The sequence below is a fragment of the Prionailurus bengalensis genome, chromosome E3 (genome assembly GCF_016509475.1).
Source record: "Prionailurus bengalensis isolate Pbe53 chromosome E3, Fcat_Pben_1.1_paternal_pri, whole genome shotgun sequence".
Taxonomy (NCBI): Eukaryota; Metazoa; Chordata; class Mammalia; order Carnivora; family Felidae; genus Prionailurus; species Prionailurus bengalensis.
This window is the reverse complement of record NC_057357.1, coordinates 11,488,926-11,512,252: the sequence shown is the minus strand read 5'-3', so window position 1 is coordinate 11,512,252 and position 23,327 is coordinate 11,488,926. Positions and strand designations below refer to the sequence as shown.

General features: G+C 40.6%; 1 protein-coding gene across 7 annotated transcripts in view; it reads right to left on the bottom strand.

Annotated features, from left to right (window-relative positions):
* The window catches only part of GTF2I (general transcription factor IIi), a 111,696-nt gene that overhangs the window by 51,346 nt on the left and 37,023 nt on the right, over positions 1 to 23,327 (bottom strand). For all 7 annotated transcript variants that reach the window (XM_043561356.1, XM_043561360.1, XM_043561358.1 and 4 more), the window contains exons 5-9: positions 22,631 to 22,814; positions 22,206 to 22,234; positions 17,747 to 17,801; positions 17,256 to 17,299; positions 7,401 to 7,478 (exon numbers count right to left, since the gene is read on the bottom strand). In XM_043561356.1, coding sequence (XP_043417291.1) covers positions 7,401 to 7,478; positions 17,256 to 17,299; positions 17,747 to 17,801; positions 22,206 to 22,234; positions 22,631 to 22,814 — 390 coding nt within the window. The remainder of the gene's footprint in view (positions 1 to 7,400; positions 7,479 to 17,255; positions 17,300 to 17,746; positions 17,802 to 22,205; positions 22,235 to 22,630; positions 22,815 to 23,327) is intronic.

The following is a 23,327-nucleotide window of genomic DNA, read 5'->3' as shown; positions in this document are numbered from 1 at the left end:
CGTTGCATTTTAGCTCTGTATGTTTTAACAGCACATATTTGGGTTTTCTTCATTGTAAAATACGCAGCCTACTTCACCCTCACACTCAAAACGCTGGTTGTGACTACCCAGCATGAAATCAAACATTCCTACTGCTCACACCTGAACACCACTATCCTGGGGAAAGACTGGTAAGTACACAGAGATATGTCCTAGCCTATTTTTTTTTTTGTCCTAGCCAAAAATTATGGAAGAAAACACGTATGTGAAAGAATGAACCACAGCATAATTACACAATGTACTATCACAACAATACTATTAAATCTCTAGGTGACGAGTAAATCTCAAAAACTCACACTGAATGAGGGACACACAAGAACACGTACGTACCAATATATACAGTACGACACCATCTGTGTCAAACTTAAAAAACTAAGAAAATACTATGTGTAAAATGCATGCTCACACAGACACTTTTGTGGGAACAGCTATGCAGTAAAGGCATAAAATCTTTATTCGTAAGGACAACCTTCAACTTCAAGAAAATGGTTAACTCAGAAGAATAGAAAAGAAAGCAGAAGGGCACCTGGGTGGCTCTCAGGTCATGATCTAACGGTTCCTGAGATCAAGCCCCGTGCTGGGCTCTGTGCTGACAGCACGGAGCTTGCTTGGGATTCTCGCTCTCCTCTCTCTGCCCCTCCCCCTTCTTGTTGCACGCGCACTTGCTTACTCTCTCGAAATAAAGAAATAAACATTAAAAAAAAAAAAAAAGAAATGGAAATTTGGGACACATATTAACATGTTATATACTGGTGTGTTTTGGGGGGTGGGGAGGAAAATGATGAAATAGTAAAGATTCCATAAACCTTGGCAGATGTACGTTATGTGTGTACATTTCAATATTTTATTTAAAAAGAAAGCATTTTGGGGCGCCTGGGTGGCGCAGTCGGTTAAGCGTCCGACTTCAGCCAGGTCACGATCTCACGGTCCGTGAGTTCGAGCCCCGCGTCGGGCTCTGGGCTGATGGCTCAGAGCCTGGAGCCTGTTTCCGATCTTGTGTCTCCCTCTCTCTCTGCCCCTCCCCCGTTCATGCTCTGTCTCTCTCTGTCCCTCCAAAAATAAACGTTGAAAAAAAAATTAAAAAAAATAAAAAGAAAGCATTTTAGAGATACAATGCAGCAATGCAAATACCTGATCTATAAGCATACCCAACAACATGGCTCACAAATTTTAGGTTTTATGTTAAGAACCCTAAAACAACAGTATGTGCAAAAGGATTCCATTTATGTGAAATACAGAACCAGACAAAACTAACCCAAGTTCTTACAGGTCAGAAGAAGGGTTACCACTGGAAGGGGGTTGCCTGGAAAGGAGCCCCAAGGAAGGAGCTTCTAGTGATGATCCTGGCACCTAACAAAAGCCCCCTCAGAAAGCATGAAAGGAGAAACAGATCAGGAGGCAGGTGGAGATCTCAGAACTGTATCCCTGACGGAAAGAGCAGTCAGAAACAGCAGTAAGGCTAACAGACCTAGACGACTCTCAGCCACCTTAACAAAGTTTAAACAGAAGTGAACTGAAAATCAGTAACAGAAAGATATCTGAAAGTCCATAAGTATGTGGACGTTAAAACTACACACTTCTGGGGCACCTGGGTGGCTCAATCAGCTGAGCGTCTGACTTCGGCTCCAGTCATCATCTCACAGTTTGTGAGTTCGAGCCCCATGTCGGGCTTGCTGCTGTCAGCACAGAGCCCGCTTCGGATCCTCTGTCTCCCTCTCTGCCCCTCCCCTGCTCACACTCTCAAAAATCAATAAACACTAAAAAAAATTTTTTCCAAACCCTACACACTTCTTCCACTATGATCTACATACTGGGTATCTACCTCCCCCAAAAATATAAGAACACTAATTCAAAGGGATACATGCACCACTATGTTTGCTGCTGCATTACTTACAGCAGCCAAATTATGAAACAGTCCACATGCCCATCGACTGCTGAATGGATAAAGAATATGTGCAGGGCTCCTGGTGGCTCAGTCGGTTAAGCATCCGACTTGAGCTCAGGTCATGATCTCGTGGTTCCTGAGTTCGAACTCCACATTGGGCTCTCTGCTATCAGCGTGCAGCCTGCTTCGAATCCTCTGCCTCTCTCTGCCCCTCCCCTGTTTGCGTTCTCTCTCTCTCAAAAATATATAAACGTTTAAAAAAAAAAAAAGAATACATGGAATATAGCTACAATGGAGTACTATCCAGCTATCAAAAGGAATGAACTCTTGCCATTTGCAACAACATGGTGGGAGCTGGAGTGTATAATGCTAAGCAAAATAAGCCACAGAGAAAGATGAAAACCTTGTTTCCACTCATATGTGAAATTTAACAAACAAAACCTTAAGAACCAAAACAGAAAGGGACGCCTGGGTGGCTCAGTCGGTTGGGTGTCCGACTTCGGCTCAGGTCATGATCTTGCGGTTCGTGAGTTCAAGCCCCGCGTCGGGCTCTGTGCTGACAGCTTGGAGCCTGGAGCCTGCTTCGGATTCTGTGTTTCCCTCTCTCTCTGCCCCTCCCCTGCTCATGCTCTGTCTTTCTCTGTCTCAAAAATAAATAAAACATTAAAAAAAATTAAAAAAAAAAAAAAGAACCAAAACAAATGAACACGGGAAAAAAGAGTGATAAATCAAGGAACAGACTCTTCTTTTTAAAAAAAATGTTTATTTATTTATTTTGGGAGAGAGTACGAGTGAGTAGGGGAGGGGCAGAGAGAGAATCCCAAGCAGGCTCTGCAATGTCAGCGCAGAGCCCATCACAGGGCTCGACCCACTAACTGTGAGATCGTGACCTGAGCCCAAATCAAGAGTAGGATGCTTAACCAAGTGAGCCACCTGGGCGCCCGCAAGAAAGATGCTTAACCATAGAGAACACACTGATGGTTGCCAGGGGTGGAGGTGGGTGGGGATTAAGGGGGATTAAGGAGGGCACCTGTAGTGATGAGCACTGGGTGTTGTATGAAGTGGTGAATCGTTATATTGTATGTTAACTGTTACTATATTTAAATTAAAATTTAAAAAATAGCTACACACTATGGAAAAACCATAGAACAGAGAGGAAAAATGGATTTTTTTTTTTTTTTTTTTTTTTTTTTTTTAGAGAGAGAGCAAGCACAAAAGCAGAAGAGAGTGGCAGAGGGAGAGAGAGAGAGAAGAATCTCAAGCAGGCTCCACACTCAGTGTCGAGCCCGACATGGGCTTAATCTCATGACCCTGGAACCATGACCTGAGCCGAAATCAAGATTCAGAAGCTCAACCGACTGAGCCACCCAGATGCCTCGGTAAAAGCTGGATCTTTGAGAAAAATGAAAACATTTGAGAAAGCTCTAGAGCTGGACCAATGGTTCTCCACTGGTAGTGACCGTGTCCCCATTCCCCTGGGAGTGAATATATCCTATAACATTTTTGATTGTTACAACTAAGGAAATGCTTCTGGTATCTAGTGGGTAAAAGGCCAGGGAGGTCTGCTAAACATTCTACAATATAGAGACAGCATAAGAAAGATACCAACGACAATGCACTGTTTGCTCAAAATGTAAATATTGACATCTTGAGAAACCTTGAGCTAGAGCAACCAAGAAAAAAAGACACAAATTACAAAATTGGCAACGAGAGGGACATCACTATAGACTTTGCAAATAGTAAAATTTAAAAAACACTACTTAAAGTAAAGTAGACAAATTCCCTGAGATATAAACTGCCACAGCTCAATCAAGAGGAAATACATAACCTGAACAATCCTGTAACTATTAAAATACATTTAAAAACTAAAAAATAGACTGAACTTGGGCACCTGGGTGGCTCAGTCAGTTAAGCGTCCGACTTTGCCTCAGGTCATGATCTCATGGTTCGTGGGTTCGAGCCCCACATCGGGCTCTGTGCTGACACCTCAGGGCCTGGAGCCTGCTTTGGAGTCTGTGTCTCCCTCTCTCTCTGCCCCTCCCCCACTCATGCTCTGTCTCTCAAAAATAAACATTGAAAAAAAAACTTTGTTTAAAAAAACAAAAAACAAAGACCAAGCTTAAAAATTTTCCATTATGGAAACCAAAGGTCTAGGTAGCTTCACCGGCAATTTGACCAAACAAGAACAGAACAATACCAATTCTACCAAAAAACTCTTCCAATATATCACTTCCCAATTTGTTTTATTGAGGCCAATATTACCAAAACCAAATAAATACATTTACCAGAAATCATCTAGTATCTCTTAATAACAATCAATAATACATAAAAAAGAATACATTATAACCAAGCAGGATTTATTACCCCAGTAATCCGTGGCTGGTTTTAACAAGTGAAAATTAATATCAACTACCAGTTTAACAGACTAAACAAGAAAACCCTATATAATCATCAAGGGACACAGATAAGACCTTCTACAAATTCAACATCCAATAATCATAAAAACTCTTCCCAAACTCTGAACACAAGAGAACTTCCTCAAACGGATGAAGGGCACCTACCAAAACCCCACAGCTATCATATTGAAAGATTTCCCTCTAAAATTGTGAACAGGGTAGGGATGTCTCCTCTCACTACTCCTATTCAGCTACTAGAGGGTCCCAGACAGTGCAATTACACAAGGAGAGGAAATGGAAGAAATAACACCATTGACCTACAAAGTCCCAAAGATTTTACCAAAAAGTTGCTAGAACCAGTAAGTCATTTTTAACGACATCACAAGATACAAGGTCAGTATGTGAAAATCAATTATAGTTCGATGTATTGGCCATAGTTGGAACCTGAAATGCAAAAGAACAGTAGCATTTACAGTAACACCAAAACCCATTAAATACTTAGGTATACAATCTCACAAACTGTGCACAATAGGATCTCTATGCTGAAAACAAAGCACTGATGAAAGAAATCTAGTAAAAGCTAAATAGCTAAGAAATATAAACCATGCTCGTGAATCAGAAGACTGGATACTAAGATACTCAACCCAATTAGCTGTATAGATTCAGCATAATCACTATTAAAATCCCTATAATTTTTTGATCACCAGGCTGATTTTGAAATTTATATGAAAAGATAAAGGACCTATAATAGGCAAAAGAATTTTTAAAAAGGAGAACAATTTTGTAGGACACTCACAATCAGAATTCATAACTTACTATAAGCTGTAGTACCCAACACAATGTGATTTTGGCAAAAGGATACACAGAGACCAACGTAACAGAACATACAGAGATGTAAAGGAAATGCAGTGGAGAAAAGTTTTTTCAACAAATGGTGCTGGAAAAAGCGGACCACATAAGAATGAGACCTAAACTGATGAAGACCTAAAGGTAAAACTACCGATTTTTCATAAAGCATAGATGAAAATCGGTGACTTTGGGTCAAAGATTTCTTACCTACGATATTTAAGGACAATCCATACAATGAGGGGGGTGGGGATCAATAAACTGGACTTCATCAAATTGAACTATTTGTAAATCATCTCACACAGGACTTTTATTCAGAGTATACTTTTACACAGAATATACAAACTCAATTACTCAGAAAAACGTCCACATTGCGTGGACTAGATCTCTCAGCTTGCTAGCTCCTACCTTCTTCAACTGTACTGAAGATACTATCATTTCAAACGATCTTTCCCTCTAAAGCATCAGATTTCCAACTCTTACTTCTCAGGCATCACCTTTAAATCACTCACACTCACAATCTCAAAAGGGAACATACTCGTGGCGGAGAATAACAAGTTGCTCGACAGGCAATACCAAAGACAGAGGCAGACTTTTTATTTTAAAAATTAAACATAATCTGCATACAAAAAGACTGTTTTATTAAATAGTTTTTATTAAATAAATTAAACTTATTAAATTAATACACATGTATTAGTAAGGTACCAAGAACTCCATTTATAAAGGCTAAATATTTTCCAAAATTTTAACTGTTTAATTAAAAACCCATAGAATTATCTCAATCTTCTAGCCATGTGATTACTAATGTCAAAAGCAATCAAGTGTCCAAAACTGACAAATAAAAATAATGATATTCACTATGAAATGGTTAAATGTATGTTTACAGATAGTCACATGATTACAAATCAGAATAAATTTTTCATTAAACTTTTACAATGCTCCAGAACTGATGAGGGCTTATCTTGTTAAATGAGCTACAACTATTAGGCGAATACAAATTACAACTGAAATGAGGTCTCAGGAGACGACCACTGAAATGGTTAAAAAGAGAAGACTGACCGGACAGGTGTCGGCAAGGACGTAAACAACTAGGAACTACTTGGACGCTGCTGGTGGCAATGTAAAAAGAGTAAAGCACTGTGCAAAAATGGTTTCGCAGTTTCTTACGAAGTTAAATACCTACCATGTGTCCCAGTTATTCCATTTCTAGAAATCTACTCAGGAGAAATGAAGGAATATTTCCACACAACAATTTGCACACAAAAGTTCACAGCAACTTTGTCTTTAATAGCCCCCAAAAGTAGAAACAACCAAAATGTCCATCAACAAACAAAGGGATAAACCTGTGGGGCAGCCAAGCAATGGAATTAGCTACTGATACATGCAACACTGGGGGTAAATTACAAAACAATTATGTAGAATCAAAGAAGGCACACCCCATCCCGACAAAACAGTACATACTTGATAAGGATTCCACTTATACAAAGTTCTAAATGACAGAAACTAAGCTAAAATGACAGAAAACAGATCAGTGGTTGGCGGGGGAGGGCAGTGATTATAATAGAACACAAGGAAACGTGAGGGTTATAGAAATCTCATTTCGAGTGCAGTGAAAAGAGTTTTACCCGAACGTAAAGACAACAAAACTAATCAAGTTTTATACTTTAAATACTTTAATGTATTTTAGGCAGCCATAAACACAAAACTGACTATAAAATATCAAAAACGTTCTTCTAAACTAAAATCCAATAATGTGTGAAAGCATGCTGCGTACTGTGAAACTACAGCCTTCCATTCCTCCCTAAATAAGCAAGCCAAAAGATATGGAACAAAGTGACCAATAACAGCTAATACTTACTAACGTCTTACCTTTTACAGATTTTTAAGATAAGGATAATGCTTATACGGGTATTATGTGTTGCACAAACAGAGCCACCCAAGGTTCAGAAGACCTCTTGGGTCTCCCAAATAATACTAGAAATTGGAACTGAATTCTAAATTGTGCCCCAACTTTTGCTTGTCCTTTTAAGAATATCAATGGCTATTTTACATTTCTGCTGTAGATTACTTATCTCACTGCCACATTTTTGAAATCTATCTTATTGTAGTGATCAATCATAAGCACGCATGCCAGTCAGACAAGCAAGAAGTATTTAAGGAGTTCAGACAATCAATAAATTTGAATTTTAACCGCTGATAACTTTTGGAAAGAAAACCTGTATTAATAGTATTACCTTGAATGTTATATTGATAGTAATCAGGATCTTCTGATTCTTCCTTTACTGTCACAGCTGCCATTTCCAGGGAAATACCTACAAAAGAAAATGACATTATTTTATTACACTTTAGGGAATTACACTTTACAGTGTAAAGTGTACTATTACACTTTAGGGAATGCAGTTAGATGGTGTAGGAAAATCTCTTCTGTCCTAAAATAGTACAGAACAGAAGTGAAAGAACAGTGAAGGAACTAGTGAAAGGACAGAAGTTCGCTAGGTAGCTAAGGGACAAAAATCACCTAAAACCCAACCTACACAACGTTGTAATTATGACTCATTTTCTGGGATTACTTGCTGCTAACTTTTTTTCTCTGACATTCTTATCTTTGCAATTGGAGAACATCAGTCCCACTCTCTTTTCACTCAACATTAAAAATGCTTTTACAGGGGCACCCAGCTGGCTCACTCAGGAGAGCATACGACTACTGATCTCATGGTCTTGAGTTCAAGCCCCACACTGGGCGTAGAGCTTACAGAAGGAAGGAAGGAAGGAAGGAAGGAAGGAAGGAAGGAAGGAAGGAAGGGAGGGAGGGAGGAAGGAAGGAAGGAAATAAATAGATAGATCTTTTACCAACCACTGAAAAGCACTTAGTCATCAGTTATAATAAGTCACTACTCTGCAGTTAAGGTGGCATAATTTTAAACCATTTTAATAAGATACATAGATTTTTTTTATCCTAATAAATCCCTTTATTAACAAGGGTACAAAATACACCTTTCGCATAATGCCTTGCCTACAATGAGGACAGATCATCTGGCATGGGCCTTCGTGGCTAGACATGAAGGAGCACGCACGGTCCAATTCCACATGCAGGAAAGCCAACCACAACCATACAGTCCTCTGATCAACTTCATACTGAGCCGGTGCTACGTGACTTGAGAAGTTTGCATGTAATTTTTTCAACTGCAGAAAACAGCTCAAAAAGAGCTAGCCCGACGTACTAGAGGACACCTACCCCTAACGCAACAGGACATTACCGATGAGAAACTGATTTGCTTCCCACGACGGCGACAGGGAACATGTCTGAAACCGCTCAGATTCTACAGGCTCTTTACCACACGAGTGGTCATCAGCAAAGGTTAAGAGGAAATCACAGCAAACAAAACAGGCAGATCCACTGGGGATTTAGACCCTTCAGGAAAGAAGGTCTGGGTCGCCTCAACCAGGGAAAGGTCAAGAACCTTACCAGCTAAGGTCCTGACCGAAGGCAAAGAAAGAAATACAATATAATGGGTCATGGATCAGGAAGGTGTGGATTTTTGTGACAAGTTGTTGAAATGTGGACACTATACGTATTTTCTTCCTTGTTAGGAGTGTTTCTTTCTGCAAACACGTGTATCTGGATATACCAACTGTTCTCTCTTCTCCTCTGCATTGTTATTTTACAGAAGTTTTGTTAGGTTTCCTTTGCCACTTAGCCTTTAGAAAAAAAGAATGTTCAAATAGGTTGAGCGTGAATGTGAGACCTAAGTAAGACAGCTCAGGAGAGGACATTAATCAGTCTCCCAGAGAAGGGGACAGGAACTGCTAGAACACTGGAACTCCTCATTTTGGGGAGAGAGCAAAAGTGGAGGAGTCTGTAGGAAGGGCAGCTACACGCTATGAGACGGAAACAGTTGTCCTTTTGTTCCAAGGAAGCCCAAATATGTAGGGGCGGGTGTGGATGAGCAGCCACAGGGGCAGCAGCCAGTGCGGTCACTGAGCTGCTGTCCCAGTTCCAGACACCCTCCCCGACTCTGCGGGAGCCTGGACCGCAAACCGGTGGGGCTCCTTGCAAAACTCCCCAGGGAACGCACCAGGGAGGAGGCTGTGAGGCCAGAGATGAGAAAACCAAGCCGCGACTTCCTTTCGGCTCCTCGTCTGCGTCTCGTTCCAGTCAGGGTCACTCACCGCTGGCACCCTCCTTCAATCTGACACCTCCCATAGCAAGAGCAAGACCCCCTGGAAAATTCTTCCGACCCTAGCAGGACCGGTTTTCACACGTCACCTCAGACAGCAGTACCATCCCACAGCCTCCCACCTCAGAAGGCAAAATGAAGACTTTAGGGTGGCAGCCAGCTCCTCGAGTCGTTACTTACAGGGCTCCTTAGCTACTCCTTCTAATACAAAGTTAATCATTAGTTAACCTTTACATTAAATTGTCTCCATTCAAGAAATATAGAAGAAATAAGTAAGGGGTGCCTGGGGGGCTCGGTCGGTTAAGCCTCCAACTCTTTTCATTTCAGTTCAGGTCACCATCTCACCGTCTGGAGATCAAGTCCTGTATCATCAGGATCTGCACCGAGCGTGGACCCTGCTTGGGATTCTCTGTCTCTGTCTCTCTCTCAATCTGTGCCTCCCACAACCGCACGGGCTCTCTCTCTCTCTCTCTCTCAAAATAAATAAATAAACATTAAAAAAAATTAAAAATGGAAATATTAAAAGAAATTGCAGCATAAATTAAGAACATAAAGATACAAAGTACAAGGAGAAAAAAGAAACCCCTAGAATAGCAGTGCTATTATATCCCCAAAGATGGTTAAAGAATTCAGTAAACTACAATCTTTCTCAATTCAGCACATTTATCTTTAGATACAAACTATTCAGGAGATGACTCTATGAATAAAAGAGAGAAAACAATTTGCAAAATGATGATTTAGGTGCAATCAACTAAAAGCTAAACAGAAAACTGAGGCTTCCTGTGGCACGAAAAACAACAACAAAAAGCCTTCTGTAAAACAATGCAACAGATTCGAATACTTCCTCCCAATAAAGACATTCAACACTACCACTTTTGCAGATCTCCCCAAAAAACGAACACTCGGCCTGTCTGCACCACACACAAAAGCTGTCCCCGCCCCACACACACACGCAGGCACAATTAACACAGCTTCCCCTTTCCCCAACTATTCACCCCAAATGCCATTAGAGGGCACTGAGCAAGGCAGACAGCGGCACGGGGCGGTTCAGTGCAGCAGGGTGGGCCGGCTGAGTGAGAAGTGTACTCACACGAAGGGCAGGGGAAGTGAGGGCCTCAGGAGACCCAGGCTGATAAGAGGGTAGGCAGGGCTGCGGACAGCCTGACAAGGAACGTCAGAGCGGGAGTCCGGGCAGGACAGTGACGATGAGACATGGGTTAGACAACAGGACATGGGTCAAATGAAGAAAATAGACTAAGGACTCTCATCGGAACAGAGGGATATGGAAAACCCCTTGGGATGTTAAGAGAACAGAAGATGTGGGCATGAAACACTATAGCTGTAAATGCATGTATGTATATATTTTTGTGTACACAAACTCCCCCCACACACGGATTCTTAAGCTGCGTCCACTGGGAAGCAGTAACCTCCCAATGGCAATGGACGCACCTCCCACCAAGATACTGACATCTTGAGATCATTCTCCTCAGAAAGGACCCGGGGTTTCTTGGAATGGTTGACCCTAGGGCTGGATTAGAGAAAGTGCGAGGAACCTTGACCACCTTGTACTGCAAGAAAGGAAGTTCTGAAAAATTATGGCGAGGGGCGTCTGGGTGGCTCAGTCGATAAAGCATGCAACTTTTTTTTTTTTTTTAATGTTTATTTATTTATTTTTGAGAGACAGAAAAAGAGAGCACAAGCAGGGGAGGGGCAGAGAGAGAAAGAGACACAGAATCCAAAGCAGGCTCCAGGCTCTGAGCTGTCAGCACAGAGCCCGACCCAGGGCTTGAACCCACAAACTGTGAGATCATGACCTGAGCTGAAGTTGGATGCTTAACCTACTGAGCCTCCCAGGAGCCCCAGGCATGCAATTCTTGATCTCGGGATTGTGAGTTCCAACCCCACATTGGGTGTAGAGATTACTTAAAAAGAAAATCTTAAAGAAATAATAAAATAAAATAAATAGTACGAAATACCAAAGCATCATCTGTAAGAAAGCAACAATTTTTAAACCTGTGGCACCTGGGTAGCTCAGTCAGTTGAGCATCCCTTTTGGGATCAGGTCATGATCTCGTGGTTTGTGAGTTCGAGCCCCGCATCAGGCTATGTGCTGACAGCATGGAGCCTGCTTGGGATTCTGTCTCCTATCTCCCTCTCTCTCTGTGTGCCCTTACCCTGCTCACTCACACACACCCTTTCTTTCTCTCTCTCTCTCAAAAATAAATTAATTAAAAAAAAAAAAAAGAACTTTTAAATCTGTTTCTCCCTGTTCTTTGCGGCGTATGAGCAGAATGTTTGCCATCTGCTAGTTAAACTTCATCTTTCTTGGATTTTTATCTACATTTCCTTAACTAGACTTAGCATTTTCCCTTGCTTCTACAATCTTTGATCGTTTGTTTTTTGGATTAGCTCTTTGTAAGTCAAATACAACAAGGTTTGTCATTTGTCTTGCAAACAGCCATTCCCTGTGTCTCACATGTGCTTTGACACATTTTGGCTGACCTTGTCATCCTTAATTTTTAATTCTTTCTTACTCAAACGTATTGCTTAGAAATCACTCAAAGGACTACTAATTTTTTTTCTAAAGGCTTTAATTCAAAACTCTTATTATATCTGGAATTCTTTACAAAGTCACATCAAACTATCGGTATTTTGTTTTCCGTTTTCTAGTTGATTCTCTGGTGTTCTACATTCATAATCACATGTACAAGTCAATGGTGCCCTCCACTTTCTAATTACTTACACCTCATACTTGTACTGGTTTGTACTAGAATTCTGGTAAGAAACTGGTGAAAAGGTGCCTCTCTGTTTTACAAAGAGTGCTTCTGGTAGTTCACTATTAAACACAATGATGGAGGGGGTGTCTGACTTCGGCTCAGGTCATGATCTCATGGTCTGGGGGGTTCCAGGCCCACGCAGGGGTCTGCGCTGACGAAGTCTGTCTCCCTCTCTCTCTGCCCCTCCCCCACTCACACTCCGGCTCTGTTTCTCTCTCTCAAAAATACATACACATTAAAAAAAAATTCAACACAATGATGGGCTGGCATTTACAATTATGTATGACAGCCTGACACATCAGGTTAAGGATTTCCGCTGCCTTTTTATCATCTACTCAGATGATATATTATTTCTGGTTATTTCAGTAACATGAGAAAGGGAGTTTAGAGATTTTCTAATCTCATCCTTACGTTCCTAAGTGAATTTTAAGTCTGAAATTCACTGCACAAGGTAATTTGTTTTTAAAGACTTTTTTTCTTTTTTTAAGTAATCTTTCTACCTAACGTGGGACTTGAACTTACAAGCCTGAGATCAAGAGCGGCACACTGTAACAGCTGAGCCAGCCAGGAGCCCAGGATAATTTTTTAACCAACTTGGGAGGATGGTAAAAGCCCCACAATGACAGGTTCTGCAAGCGTGAATGTGGATGTGACAAAACTGACAAACGGCTTCCATCCCCTGCAGGCGATCAGTCTGAAGATGTCACTTTTTAGCAATGATACAAAACTGCATTTTACACAATTGAAATTTTTGGACCCCAGCTATAGCTGATGCTCAGGTTATAGTTTACGTATGTCTTCAATACGAAAAAGCAGTAAATGTCCATTTTTTGTTGCCAATCACCAAAGCTAATTATTAAATATATTCTTAGTAATAATACAATGATCTTTTATTTATTTATTTATTTTTATTAAAAAAAATTTTTTTAACGTTTATTTATTTTTGAGACAGAGAGAGACAGAGCATGAACGGGGGAGGGTCAGAGAGAGAGGGAGACACAGAATCTGAAACAGGCTCCAGGCTCTGAGGTGTCAGCACAGAGCCCGACGCGGGGCTGGAACTCACGGACCGCGAGATCATGACCTGAGCCGAAGTCGGACGCTTAACCGACTGAGCCACCCAGGCGCCCCTACAATGATCTTTTTAAAGCTATGTATTATTTATTAGAAAATATTTTTAAAAATGGGGGGAGCACCCGGGCGGCTCAGTCAGTTGAGCATCCAACCTCAGCTCAGGTCATGATCTCACAGCTCATGAGTCTGAGACCCACGCTGGGCTCACTGCTCTCAGCCTGTCAGCACAGGGCCTGCACAGATCCTCTGTCCCTCTGTCTGCCCCTTCCCCGCTTGTGTTCCCCCCCAAACAAATAAAAAATAATAAAGTTATGTATTATTTTTAAACACAAGGTTGCTGTCATTCATAGAACCAGAGTAACAAAAAATCCTAACAATAAAATTGTCATCAAGTGAGGAAGAGCTGTATGTCTTATAAACAGGCAGAACCACCTGAGCCCTAGAAATGGGACATGGGAAGAAGCAAACGTTAATTGAAATATCCAAGACCATGCTCAGTTCTGAAAGTACTCGAACAATAAAAATCAACTTAAATATATGGTAAAAGTGGGAAAGGGAAAAAAAAAAGTATTGAAGATAGTAAAAAAATTATATCCTCATTTTCCATATGTTAACAGATAATAAAACCAAACCTAAAAACGACAGGAGATAGAGTGTACTATTGGTCTAAGACTGGGGGGGTGCATCTGAGTTCAAGGAAACAGAACTGAAGGCACAGAAGTACACCTGGTCACATGCTGTCTGACAGGTGCTGAGGCGATCCAACGAAGAAACGAGAGCTTTTCAACAGATGCTGGGGCGGCAGGGTAGTCCGCACACAAAAGGATGAAATCAGACCCTTCCCTTCCCTTCCAACAAGCACAATGAACTCAAAACAGATCTTAGGCTTAAACATAAGAGTTAAAACTACACAATTCCAGAAAAATGCAGTAAGTGAGAAATTCTTCATGACCTCAAGTTAGACAAAGATTTTAGGTTTCCTAGGGGTAACACCCAAAGTAAAAGTGATTAAAGAAAAATCTGAAAAACTGAACTGCATCAAAATCAAAGCAGTTTTAAGGCTTCAAAGGATACCGTTAAGCAAATGAAAAGACAAGCCAGAGTAGAAAAATATATTTGCAAAACATTATTTCTAATTTCAAAAATCCAGAATATATAAAAGAACTCTAATAAGTAAGAATTAAAAAAGAAAGAGGAAAAAAAAAAAAGGAGAAAGAAAAAAGAACGAAATCTTGCCATTTGTGATAACATGGATGGACGTAGAGGGTATTATGTTACGTGAAATAAGTCAGAAAGACAAATACCATATGATTTCACTTCTATGTGGAACTAAAAAACAAAACAAATGAGTAACAAAAAACCAACCAGACTCAAATAGAGAGAACAAACTGTTGACTGCCATAGCAGAGTTGAATCAGGAGATGGGCAAAATAGGTGAAAAAGATTAAAAGGTACAAACAGTTATAAAATATACACGTCATTGTGACAAAAAGTACAGTATAGGGAATATAGTCAATATTATAATAAGGTTGTATGGTGACAGATGGGGACTATATTGAATAATGTATGGAAGTATCGAATCACTATGTTGTACACCCTAAACTAGTAACACAGTATGTCAACTCTACTTCAATAATAAATAAATAGATAACCAAAAAGAAAAAAAAAACAAAAAACAACATAATTAAAGAACAAGCAAGGGGCGCCTGGGTGGCTCAGTGGGTTAAGCGTCCGACTTCAGCTCAGGTCACGATCTCGCGGTCCGTGAGTTCGAGCCCCGCATCGGGCTCTGGTCTGATGGCTCAGAGCCTGGAGCCTGCTTCCGATTCTGTGTCTCCCTCTCTCCGCCCCTCCCCCATTCATGCTCTGTCTCTCTCTGTCTCGAAAAATAAATAAACGTTAAAAAAAAAAAAAAAAAAGAACAAGCAAAAGAATTAAAAAGACATTTCATCAAAGGTAATATATGAATAGCTAATGAGCACATCAAATGATGTCCAACATCATTAGGAAAACGCAATTAAATGTGTTCTGTTTGTTTTTTACTGTTTGTTTATTTCTGAGAGAGACAGAGCATGAGTTGGGGGGGATGGGGGACAGACAGAGAGGGAGACAGAATCCAAAGGAGGCTCCAGGCTCCGAGCTGTCAGCACAGAGCCCGACGCGGGGCTCGAACTCACAGACCACGAGATCCTGATCTGAGCTGAAGTCGGACACTCAACCGACTGAGCCACCTAGGCGCCCCAGGAAAATGCAATTAAAACCACAATTCTAGGACATTCTGAAAAAAGGAAAATGATGAAGACAGTAAAAAGATCAGTGATGGATGACCAGGTGTTAGAGAAGACAGATGGAAGAACAGGCAGAGGACAGGGGAGTTTTAGAGCAGTAGTACTATTCTGTATACTACAGTGCGGGATAACATTCATCATACAGTTATCAAAACCCACAGAATGCACAAGACTGAACGCTAATGTAAACTAAGGAATCTGGGTAATAATGGTTCATCATTTTTAATACCAATCTGACGCAGGATATTAATAGTTTGGGGGGGAGGTATTGCTATGTATGTGTGGGGGTAGAAGATACATGGAAACACTCTCTGTACTTTCGTTCAATTGTTGTGAACCTAATAAAACTGCTCTAAAAATAAAATACCTATTTACAAGTGCACAAACAAAAAAATAAACCCCACACCCATACACAATGAGACACCACTTCATATTCACTAGAATTGCTATACTCAAAAAAGAGAGACAATACCATGTGTTGCCCAAGATATGGAGAAAGTGAAACCTCCAAACACTGCTGCTAAGAACATGCAGCCACTTGGGAAAAGAATTTGCCAGCTGCTTAACTAGTTAGGCACAGAGTTACCACAGGATGAGCAATTCACTCCTGGGTATCTACCCAAGGGAAATGAAGACATTTTTTCTACACGAAGACAAATAGGAGTATTCCTAACCATCCATGTTATTCGAGACAGCCAAAAAATGGAAACAACTCAAATGCCCGCCAAACGGTAAATGGATAAAGAAACGGTAGTATATCCATACAATGGAATAACATTCAGGTATGAACCCTACAACTATTGTCGAAGATGATGCGGAGCAAAAGAATCAAAATGCAGAACACCACATATTGTATGATTCCATTCATAGGAAATGTCCAGCTAAGCCTACAAAACCCAAAAAGTAGACTAATGGTGGGAACAGGGCTTCTATTTGGGCACCAGCTTTCCATTTAGGATGACAGAAATGTTCCAAAATTAGACTGTGGCAATAACTGCAAAACTCTATAGATGTGCTCAACACCACTGAACCTTATACTTTAGGGCAGGTGAATTCAATGGCACGTAAACTGTATCTCAATAAAGCTATCCAAAACTATCTATATAGAATAACCCTAAAAGCATGACATTTAAAAATAAGGAATTCAGGGGTGCCTGGGTGGCTCAGCTGGTTAAACACATGACTTAGGCTCAGGTCCTGAGCTCAAGCCTCACATCAAGCTCCCTCTTGTCAGCACAGAGCCTGCTTTGGATCCTCTGTCTGCCTCCCTCTTTCTGCCCCTTTCCCCCACTCATGCTCACCCTCCTTCTAAAATAAATAAATGTTAAAAAATAAAATAAAATAAGGAATTCAACACTCAAACCAGCCTAGAGTTAAAAGCAGTCTCCTTGGAGGGCAGAAGCAAGAGTGCAGGGGAGAAGGGACAGTAAGAGGACATTTGATGGGTTTGTATAAAACGCACTGTAGAACCAGCTGACATTTTACACTATTATTCCTATATAACTGGGGGGAAAACCTAATAACAAATTTTGCTTACAAATGGGTAATTAGCAACAAACTTCTGGGTAACACTTAGTAACTCAACTTTTTAGGTGTTAAGCATAATATGTGCTAACACTTAAGAAATCATGTCACCGGTGGAATAAATTTGTTCTGTCTGCTTCTCATCAAAGCATTATCAGAAATAATACGTCAAAATACAACCTTCTAAGTTAAGGGAAAGGGTTCCTTACTTAAATTTCATAGAGGACTCTAAAAGCACAAGTACATACCAGAATCTTCTGTGGGCTCAGTTTTCACTTTGATGGGGCCACAGCTGAAAAGAAAAGAAGGCAGGATAAAGCAGTGCGCAGGTGCGGGCGGCCACACAGCAGTCAGGTCCTCACGTGACCAAGCTCAACGCAAACCTGACTTAACTTCAAATGTACGTATTTATTTCTTTGCATATATAACTTGTCAACTGAATTTAGTACTTTAATCCCAATCAATTTTTGGGTACAACAGTATAATAGTAACTTGCAAATTCCACTGCACCACAAGGCCCTCCTATTCCCCATGTAGTTATCAATCTATCACATTAGCTTCCCCCAGGAAGTACTTAGTCAGAAACTGCATTTTCATAGGACCCCAAATCAATCAGCTGAATATAAAACATCAAGATATGTGATATGGTCCTTTTGTAATATTCTACTACCTCAAATTCCTAAAGACTAAAAACCGCTATGGTGTGGAAGTTTATTCGTACTGATGAACTATGTTTTACCTTCCACCTGGAGATAGCATTGACCTTTCAGCGTCTGTTACCATCACACGACCACCTATGTACAAAGAAAAGAAAAGAAAAGAAAAATGAGATTCAGGTTTTTCACACACTTTCAATATGACTAACATTTCCAAAGGTCCTGAGCAGACAGTAGGGGAGGAGGGGCGCCCACAGCTCTGGATCAAGCTGGAGGGAGTACCCGGTGACTCCACACGACAGTGTCCTTCGTCCTCCCCTGTAAGGAAAGGAAGTGGGGTGACAATCCTGATGGCATTCATCCCCTCACCGGCCAGCACCCTCCCCCACTTAAGGAAAAAGCTCCCATTTTTACCGATGCAATAAAGAAAAGCAATGTACTATTACCCTGCCAATGTAGAAGAAGCCTCTACTGATGCAGGAGTGCTGACAGAAAGTTCTATCATGACTCCATCTGGCTCACGAGGACTGGAAAGCTGTGACTGGCTAACAGGTACAGGGTTTTTATTTGGGGGTGACGAGAATGTTCTGGAATTACATGCTGGTGACGGCTGTCCATCTTGTAAAGATACTAAGACCCACAGAAGCATACACCTTACAACCCTGAATGTTACATATACTAAAAAAGCACGAATTTTATGTTTGAAAAACATAAAAAGGAAACAAGAGAGATGGATGCCACCGCATGTTGATGAAAAAGTCGAGTAACTGGAGTGCTCTCACTTCTGGCGGGAACGGCCAGTGGAGTAAATCATGCTGAAAACCAGTTTGGTGCTTTCCTAAAAAATTAAATACATAACTACCATTTGCCACTCCAAATTTAGGTATTTACTGAAACGTATGCTCGTATAAAGACGTGCCTTCAAACATTCACAGCAGCTTTCTTTATAATTAAGGCCAAGATATGGAAACTCAAATTTTCATGGGCAAGTGAATGAGTAAACAAACTGTGGTGTAGCTATACACTGGAATACTAATCAGTAAAATAATGAACTACTGATAGAAAGAATAAGGATCTTAAAATAAAAAGCAAAACAAGAGACGCCGAGGGGGTTCAGTCAGGAAGCGTCCAACTCTTGTTTTCAGATCAGGACATGATCCCACAGGGGTCGTGAGGTCGAGCCCTGCATTGGGCTCTGTGCTGTAGCAGGGAGACTGCTTGGGATAGTGTCTCTCTCTCTCTCTCCCTCCCTCCCTCCCTCCCTCCCTCTCCCCCCCATTGCCTCCCTTGCTCACACTTGCTCTCTCTAAAAATAAACATTAAAAAAAAAAAAAGAAAAACCAAAAAAGTACCTACTATGATTCCATTTATACTTAAAAAATCTATAAAAGCCAGGGGTGCCTGGGTGGCTCAGTGGGTTGAGCATACAACTTTGGCTCAGGTCATGATCTCACAGTTCGTGGGTTCAAGTCCCATGTCGGGCTCTATGCTGACAGCATGGAGCCTGCTTGGGATTCTCCTTCCCTCTCTCTCCCTCTGCCCCTCCCCCGCTCATGTGCCTGTTCCCTCTCAAAATAAATAATTTAAAAAATCTGGAAAATACAATCCCATTACAATCTCAACTTTCTAATTACTTTGCAAGTTGGTATGATAAAAAAGTTGGTATACAAACCCACCTGCTTGTACCACTCAGTATAAAACATCCTATAGAAACATAGTTGAGGGGCACCTGGGTGGCTCAGTTGGTTAAGTGTCTGATCTGACTTCAGCTCAGGTCACGATCTCACAGTTCATGAGTTCGAGCCCCACGTCAGGCTCTGTGCTGACAGCTCAGAGCCTGGAGCCTGTTTCAGATTCTGTGTCTCCCTCTCTCTCTGCACACCTCCCCTACTCACACTCTAGCTCTCTCTCAAAAATAAACATTAAAAAAATTTTTTTTAAAGAAACATAATTTAATTAACAACCAGGCCTCAATGTTTCAACAGAAGTTTCTAAAACAGAAGACTTCAAAAAATACAAATGGCAGATTAAAACTAATCTAGAACACTTCAGGGAGAAAAATATCAAGAAAAAAGTCGAAGCTTTAATTAAAGAAAGACGATAAATCTTTTCTCTCTCATCCTTAAGAGGGACATCTACAAAAACCCCACAGCTAACAAATGGCCAAAGCCTGAATGTCCTCCTCCTAATGTGGACAGGCCGATGTCTGTTACGGCCACTTCCATTTGATGCCGCATTGGACATTCTTGCTAGATGCACAAGATCAAGAAGTAAAAAGCACTCAGACTGCCAGATGTAAACCGTCCTGATTCACACACAACAAGACCCACAAGGCAGAAAGCCAAGAAACAGGCAGAAGAAACAAAAATGCCAAAGAAATTCTGGGGAGAAAGGTCAGTCTTTTCAACAAACTGCTGGAACAACTGGACAGCCACGGGCACAAAAGCTGAATTTCACCCTTACCACACGCCATAATAAAAAATCAGCTCAAAACTAACCGCAGGGCCACCTGGGTGGCTCAGTCAGCTAAGTATCAGACTCTTGATTTCAGCTCAGATTGTGACCTCAGTCTGTGAGGCTGGGCCTGCCATCGGGCTCTGTGCTAACACGGAGCCTGCTTGGGATTCTCTCGCTCCCGCTCTCTCTGGCCTCCTCCTACCCACTGAGTGCACTCACTCTCTCTCAAAAAAACATTAAAAAAGAAAACAAGAAAACACAAAACTGACCTAAATGTAACAACTAAATGTAACAACACAGGCTATAAAAGTGACAGAAAAAAACACGACACATCTTCACAACGTTGTGTTAGGCAACAACCTTATATACAAGATCAGAAGCACAAGTGATAAAATAAATTGGGCTTTGCAAAAATTAAAAACTTTTGTTCCTCACAGGACACTGTCAAAAGACAACTTGTCAAACTGGAGAAAATATTTGTATCAAAAATGTGTAAGAACTCTTACAACTCAATAATAAAAACACAAACAACTTTGTGGAAAGGACCCGAACAGACCTTTCTCCAAGGAATATACAGAATGGTCAATAAGCACATGAAAAGATATGCAACATTATTAGCAATTCGGGCTATGCCAATCAAAACCACAATGAGACCACCTCACACCCATGAGGATGGTTAACACCACAAAGACACTAACAAGTGTTGACAGGGACGTGGACAAACTGGAACGCTCAGACAGTGCTACCAGGAACATAAATGGTGCAGGCACGGTGGAGAGCAGTGTGGCAGTTTTTTTTAAAGCTAAATGCAAAATCAGTCTATGACCCAGCAATTCTACTCGTAGGTATATATCTCCAAGGGAAATTAGAGTACATGTCCAGACAAAAACTTGTTCAAGTATGTTCACAGTAGTAACAGCCAAGTGGAATCTACTAATCCAATGCTCTACCAATCCGTGACTGGATAAACAAGTGGTATATTCATCCATAGGGATACTTAGCATTCAGCAAGAAAAAGGAAATAACTACTGATACACCCAACGATCTGGATGAGCCTCAACTGAATTACGCTGAGTGAAAAAAGATAATCTCAAGAGGCTACATTCTGTAGATCTAATTTATGTAACATTCATGAAGTAACAGAGAAGAAGATAAAAATATTCTAAAATTAGATTGTGACAATGACTGTAAAACTTTTTAAACTTTATCACTGTAAATTTACCAAAGCCCACTGAATTGGATGCTTGAAACAGGCGAATTTTATGGCATGCCAATTATACCTCAACAAAGCTTCTAACAACTTAATCTTTTCATCATGGTAAGAATAAAACAAAGGTTACTTAACAAAAAATAAAATATATTGGGTGTGTATATATTATTTTGTCCTTTCTTCCTTGTACTGGTTAAGAGGTTGCCAATGATAATGGTCATTTATTTCCAAAAGTCTCAAACAAACCTGCCTCCAAAGGGCACCAGTCTCCTAAAAATCACTTTGCCCTTCAAATGCAATGGCTTAACCTTCCCCAAAGGAAGTTCTGTTGAAATCCTCCTCGCTCTTCAAGGACCCATCTTAATGCCCTCTCCAACTCGAAAGCCTTCCTGGGCTATAAACAAATCCTTCTTCCGGCAAACTTGCAAAGCATTTTCTTTAGCTATCCCTACACTGTGCAGCTATGCTCTTGATGTAGTGACTTTATGGGCTTTTTATCTCTTTCCATTAAAGCTCAAAAGCTTTAATGCTTATGCACAGTTGTGTATCCCATCCCCACCCAATCTTATGCTCACTAATTCTGTGCCTGATCAATGAACACTAGACAAATTAAGCCATCCTCTTAATTCTGGCTAATGATGGCAGATCCAGTCTATGATTGAACATACTGCCCACAATAAAACCTTGACTATGTCATTAAAAAAGTAGCAAAGCAAGTCTCTACTTTTTCAGCTCAGTGACCTTTCATTGGTTTATATATAACACCCCACTTCAAAAGGTCTTATGTCATATTCTCAAAGAGAAATTAGTAAAACATGTTAAATTTGGCCCAAAAGATAGTTTAGGAAGTATGAGTAAGCAAAATAATCACTTACCTAGGTGCTTCTTTGGCTCCAGGAAAGGTCTGTATTAAAACAAAACAAAAAACTATACATGAATACACAAAATTATTGTAAACCTTAAATTTAAATGACTTCTACAGTAAACAAGAGTTTTTAAAATATATGGGGTGCCTGGGTGGCTCAGTCAGTTAAACATCTGACTGCGGCTCAGGTCATGATCTCACGGTCCATGGGTTCAAGCCCTGCATCAAGCTCTCTGCTGTCAGTGCAGACCCCACTTCAGATCCTCTGTCCCCCCCCTCTCTTTGCCCCTCCCCACTCATGGGCACGCGCGTGCTCGCTCTGTCTCGCTCTCTCAAAAATAAAGAATTAAAAAAAAATTTTAATATATTAAAATAAGGTGAATATTCAACTTTATATGAATAAACTCTTAATGGGCAAGGGAGAAAGTACTTCACCTCTTAATAATAAATGAAATTCCTGCTTTGTTCTCTAAAATCCATTTCAAGGTGGCAAGATCATAGTTCTCAGGGTGTTTAAAGGCAACTCCTTCCGGAAGCCCCTGCACAACCACAGCTGACTGATCTCGTAACATCTTCTCATATGGAACAGGAACCACTGTTGATTTGCCTAAAGCTTTCCCTGGGGGTGAGGGACAGGGGTGAGGCAGAAAGAAGTAAACATCATTTAATGTTAAGATTAAAAAACAAATCCATCATTAGTTTATCATGGCTTCACAAATGGCATTCATACTGTTTTGTAATATCTGACTTCAAAGCGACTTCAAAGTATCAAGAGGGCTCTATTCCCATGTTAGAACTTCTAAGCTTGAAACACATCCACAAGAGCAAAATAAAAAGTATATAAAATATTTATATAAAACCTACACAAAATGAAAAGAACAATAGCTCATTTCTTCCACTACTGTCTTTCTTTACAATGGCCTTGTGCTGTTATAACATGATCTTTTCATATCCAATCCAGCACCAGAACATGGAAGCCTGACAAATCCAACTGTTATAAAATATCCGGCGATGTTTTGCCAATATTCTCATCAAAAACTTATTACAATAAATACGATCGCCATTCACAACGAAGTGTGTTCTAGTACTTTTGTGTGCAGACATCAGGCAGTAAGCCCAGAGATGCTAGAAA